Consider the following 6000-nt stretch of genomic DNA (forward strand, 5'->3'; position numbering starts at 1 on the left):
AAAAAACAAAAAAAGAAAAAAAGGGTGACTGTATGACTGTACATCCATACAGACTGGTTTGTGAGTAAACTTTCTTCACATATTCTTCCCTGCAATCCCCTTCCCATAGACCCACACAGACAAACTCCATGGCCTTTGCTAAATGACCTGTCTGTATTCGATACAGCTTGCTGAATAGTTAGCTCTGTATCTGTTAAGTTGCTTTCAGGGCAAGATGGGGGCATCCTCTAATTTATTGTCCCTTCAATTAATGTTCAATATTGTAGTGTAAATCTGCAGCCTTGGTTTTAAGAGCAGTCTTCTAATGGACCTGCTTTTTCTAGCTGAATTAACTACTTAAAATTATTTTTATTTTTTTGGAACATAATAATATTGCCCTCTATTCTTATTTTCATGCACCCCCAGCTCTGTGGTTTGATCACAGAAGCTGAGGGAAGGCTTGGGAGGTAAAGGGCCCACACTGCCATGGAATTCTTGCCTTCATGGCATTGTTCCAAGTGCAAAAGCAGAAGACTTTCAGGAAAGCCTATGTGTCTTAAGGACTTTACTTGAACAGGTCCTAAGGATGGTGCAAAGATACAATCCAAACCTTTTTGGCTTTGTCATGCAATCCAGTCTAAGCACAGAAGAGCAAAGAAAGTCTCTGAATAAAAGGCATCAAACCCAGGAAGATTCTAAAAACAAGCAAGGTTAGTTGTTGATACCAAAAAAAGGATATATTTTATTTAATAGTAAAAGAGACAAAGAAAAAGAAAGAGAAAATAAAGAAAATAAATTTTACAAAAAAGCGGGGGGAGGGAGTCATACAAGGCAGAGTGACACATTAGAAGCATGTCACCCTTCTGTAGATTTGCTTCCCTCTGTCTGGTTGTCTTGGTGGTGAGAGTCCCCTGCCAAAAAGCATAGACTCCAAGGGATTAATACACATTTGGGCAGATGGACACCCAGGTGCCTCCCCCAAAGGAGGCAGGTTTGACACTGTCCCTTGCAAGACTGTGGCTCTGTTGCATCATTTTGCATCATGTGCAGTGCTCTGGTGCGGGGTCTGGGGACCCCTTTGAGGGCAGCCTTTGATGATGTGCCGTGACACCCCCTCTGCTGTCCCTCATGCGGATGTCCCTTGGATGTGCCTTTCCCGGGGTGAAGGGCCCCTGCAGCCGGGCTTCTGTGCACAGCAGAGGGTGGGTGTTCACTGATTCTGACCAGAGGCTTTTCTCCCCACACACCCAGATGCTCTCCTCCTCCCCACTTTGATGTGTAGGTCTGTTCCAGCCTGGCAGCTGATAGCCCCGGGGCTGTGCTCTCCACCCCCAAGATGTTGGGTTTAATCCTCCTGTGCATGTATTCTCCTCCCACAGCCCAGACCTGAGTCACTTTACCTTATCTCCACCAGCTTGCAGTCCAGGGCCAGACAAGAGGTGAATTCAGGGTGGGATGGTCTTTCATGCAGCTTTTGTTATACATTTTTGCTGTAATAGGCACTATACAGTGACCATTAAGAAGTAAGATTTATTTTGGCTTTATTGTTTTTGACTTGTGCAACTTTTCAAAAACAACTATCACTTTGTACCTTAGGTAAGCTTCTTGAGAAAACTGGAGTGGACAGCCTTTCCTTGAGTACAAAAATGCATGCTGTGTTGCTTTACACATCAAATGTATTTATTTATCATTTCCTGATATGCTCTTTTTTTTTTTTTTTTTTTTTTTTTTGTAGTTTGACTTTCCATTTGTAGATGTTTATCGGGTGAAGTGTTTTCAATTTACATCAAAACTTTCAGAAGACAATGAAAGCAATGTCATGGATATAGGAAAGAAACGTTTTGGCCAGTTCTGCAGAGATCATCCAGCCTGTTGCTGTAATATTGTTAATAGCACCTGGAATTGTGATGGAGAAACTCTGGATAGCTCAGCAATTGAAGTGAGGTAAGCTTCGATTTTTCTGTCTATATAGCAGATCTCATTACACCTTCTCGTTGATTTTAAAGATGCTATAAAGATATCCCAAAAAGATGCCTGTGCATAGCAAATTTGAGTCTTCTGATAATAAACCTAAATATTTTTGCTACAATTTTGAATCCTTTCCAAAGAATACTGCAACCATGTATGTTGTAAATCACTCTGAGTGAGATGGATGGCCCTACCTTTGAAGTCATACTTACTTCCTAGGAACTGGTATTATGTGTTTAAAGTGCTGAAAGTGAAGCTGGTGTTGAAAGGATTCGTTTTAAGTGTGTAGAATGCCTCATTACTCTGAGCAATAGCTTTTCCTGTTTAGCTTAAGTAAGCATCTTTGCCTCACAGAAATACTGAGTATGTGCCATACTTTGTGATTTTTTGCACACAGCACAGTCTTATTTCCAGTATTCACATATGGAGAAAGAATTTTGCAGTTGTGCAAATAATCAAATTAGAAAAGAAGTTTGTAAAATTTAAAAGGTATTTTTTGTTGTTTGGGTTTGGGTTAGTTTTGGTTTCTTGTTTCATTTGTTGTTTTTAGAACAAAGGGTACCAAACACATAATATTTGCATACAACTGTGTTGCATTAACATATAATCACTTAGCAGTCCAAAGGTGAGTTTTATAAATGCTGTATATTGTAAAAGATTGGCTCATCTAAGTGCCCACAGAACTTCTTGTGTGGACAAGGGGAGTAAAAGAGGATACATGAAAGCATCCAGCCCTCTTAGCAGGGGAAGATTGTATCTAAAATGAGGGTGTGGTTTCTGTAGTCAGGAGTAAGAAATGTTGTCCAGCTGTTTGAAATTAATGGATTCTTAGAATTAAATTGTTAGAATTAAATATGTGGTATCCATTCATTTCTTACCAATTTCTATATTTTTCAGGGTTCACTGCCAGTTAATGAAACTGTTTGCAAGGGGAATTGAGGAAAACTGTAAAGATGAAGCTGCCTGCAGCCAGAGTAGCACTGAACAATTGCTATAGACATTGTTCCTCCAATGGGGAGAAGAAACAATAAAAGCTCAAGGAAATTGAGTAAATATGCATTTTAGTCAAATTGACAAGTATTTTAAACTTCTAGGTTTTTTTTATGGCTTCACTATAATTTTAGACATCCTACTGTATTGTGTCATTTTAAAAAAAAAAACAGCATTGTAATCATTAAAATATATCTTGGAGCAATGTAATCTATTGTTAGAAAAGATGGGATTGGCCTATATCTATGTATTCATGATGACTGATAAATCCTCTCTGCTTTTCTAGAGAGCTAATTTAGTAGTTGTGTTGCAATAATACCTAAATGTTATGAAACATTGGACTTCCCACTGGCACCAAGATAAGACATTTCCAGTATCTGAGAAGATGTTTCTGCTGGGAGCGTTATGTAGCTGTGTGTGGCTTAAATGCTGGACAATGGTGTTGTCATTAGCTTTTCTTTTTTCATTTAAGTCTCATTTTGTAATTCTGACAATACCTTGCAACTTATCAATGCAATTCAAACACACATTCCTGGCTTTAAGTAATAACAATAATAGTGTACAGATATTTGAAAAATAAAAGCACAACTATATACAGGTTACACCTCATCCTATATATTCTGTCTTTGAAGGTTTCCTTGCATCATGCTTTTTGGGATTATAAAAGGTTTTATGACTGTTTGGATGATACCAAATACCACACAGTGCAACTGAAAAGTCTTGCAAGCAAATTGCAGGAGAACTTGTATAATATCAGGAAGGCACAGGAAAGGAAAATATAAATAAGTTCTCAAACACCAGCAAGTTTTAGTTTTTAAAAATATCTGATACTAACTCATTAAAAGCTTCCCTCTTCAGTGCACAATTCTTTGGACATTCTACTCCATACGTTAAAATGTCTTTGCAAAATAAGTGTTGAAGTGTTAAGTTTAGAAATACTATTTGATGATTGAAAATCCTTAAAATATTTTAACTAAATATGAAACAAAATAACTTGCTTTGTGAGGCCAAGGGAGGAAATGGGCATCTGACAAATCATGAATTCACTGTGCTGATTTGTTTTTATAACAAATAACGTTAAGACTGTCATATAGAGCTATGGAGTGATTATTTAAGTTGTATATAGTTTTGTGTATTGTGGCACATACATGTTTTGTGTCCAAGGCTGGGGCTAAATTTTGATTTTCTTGTACTGACTTATTCCTGTTTGAGGACAGAAGTTAATTATTTTTATTCTGTTTTATTCTATCTTTTTTAGTGTTTCTATAAGTTCAAAGTTCTCTTTAAAACTGACTGCGTCTGAGGTTTTTTGTGTCCAAACAGCTGATGATTCTGTATTCATGTATATTTATTGGTACTTCTGTCATCCAGCTTGTGTTAATTTCATGTCTCTCATATATGTGGTCAGTGTAAGCCACGGTGATTGGTCATTTCATTACTGAAGCACTTGAATATTGTTATAAATGGCAGGTTATTTTTTTCTATTGAAGTTACATTCCAGTTTTTTGTATTATCAAAATTGTGTTATGTATCTTTGCTACAAAGTATTATTGTATTGCTCTATATGACAAAAAGCACTTGCAAATTATATTTGCCTCAAGTACAATCATACAAAGTTTAGAATCTTTATTTTGTTATATAGTATTTCAGGGAAATACTTGAATACTTTTCCAAAACTACTGCTCTTTGCTTTCCTTATTAATACAATGAGTTGAAATGTTGGTTCATCCAGTGTTTTTCTGACACTTGTAGCACAGGTGTTACATATACCGTATTTTTAAAGCCATGTTTAATAAGTGAAACAGTTCTTTTGATCTATCATCCCATTGAAAATGAAATTATGCAGTTCTACAAATGTGAATATTTTTTGAAAGTGTCATTTGTTAAAAAATGTCTATGGTTATTGTGGTTAATCCATGAATATCTGAGAGTACCCAGACTTTCAGGTTAGAGTAATTCCTGTGCAGGAGGTAGTGGTGCACACTCAGCTTACCAAAAGTGATGGAGTTTGAGGCATTGCAGCTATCCAGAGCACATACTCATCAATGAGAACTGGAATAAATACTGACCAGCTCTTTCCATTAGCTTACTAGCAAGTCATGAGACCCCCTACTTGAAAAATGGAGACTTAATCTCATAGTGAATGTATATTGAAATGCTTTGACTATTTGAGTATCTGCAACGGAGTGGTTGGTGTTTCCAAAGAAAGCCACAGTGAAGGTCTCCTTTCTGAGAAAAAGCCACAGAAAAGGACGAAAGATCATTGTATAGTATGGTAAAGAAGTGTGAAGTAAATAATAAAGGTATTGCAACATAATAAAATTTAAAGATCTTATGTAATAGAAAAGCTGCATAGTTGCATTTGAATAATTCTATTTGTAGCATATTAAACTAGCAAAGCACCATATGTGAGTTGTATGACGTGTCCAGTTTATTTTTAAGAGTGCTGTATAAGTAATGTCTGCTTACTTTTTAATTCTAGGGATTTTTTTTTTCCAAATGTAATCTTAGTATGGGAATTATGTGTAGGAAAACCAGCTTTGATTTTTCTTTTTTCCCAATCTTGCTGGCTTCAAGATTAGAAAATGTGTTCTGTTTTATGATGCTAGAGCATTTCATTAAAAAAAAAATAAAACTGCGTTGTACAACAGTACATTGGTTTTCTTCTTTTCACAAATTGATTTGAAAAAATAATCTCACTTTGACAGAAATCTGGCAGTAGTATGCTTTGTGTAGCCACTATGAGCAGATCAAACCAAGGGAAGCAATTCATAGCCTTCCAGTTGGGTTGATGACAGCTTTGTGGCAAGTGTGAGTGTGAACAGAGTGAAGGAAAGCAGCTAGTGAAACTGGACTTAGGTTAGCACTAAGCAACTCTACAAGGGTAAACTAAATATGAAACTTACTATAATGCAGGTATTTACAATTGTTATGATTATGGAAGTGAAAAGCTGTTCTAAGAAGTGTGAAATGTGTATTATACTATAAAGAGCATGTGGTAAATAGATGGGGGGTCTAGAATTTTATAATTGCTACAGATGAAGGATGTATGTGTTGTATATA

General features: G+C 36.3%; 1 protein-coding gene across 1 annotated transcript in view; it reads left to right on the forward strand.

Moving 5' to 3' along the window:
• The window catches only part of CERK (ceramide kinase), a 43075-nt gene extending 37485 nt beyond the window's left edge, over window positions 1-5590 (forward strand). The window contains exons 12-13 of the mRNA XM_005519201.3: window positions 1715-1923; window positions 2845-5590. Of these exons, the coding sequence (XP_005519258.2) occupies window positions 1715-1923; window positions 2845-2944 (309 nt within the window). The 3' untranslated portion in view covers window positions 2945-5590. The remainder of the gene's footprint in view (window positions 1-1714; window positions 1924-2844) is intronic.
• Window positions 5591-6000: the final 410 nt, after the last annotated feature.

Source organism: Pseudopodoces humilis, chromosome 5, assembly GCF_049639895.1.
Source record: "Pseudopodoces humilis isolate 2021_Gansu_Grassland_sample_001 chromosome 5, ASM4963989v1, whole genome shotgun sequence".
NCBI lineage: Eukaryota > Metazoa > Chordata > Aves > Passeriformes > Paridae > Pseudopodoces > Pseudopodoces humilis.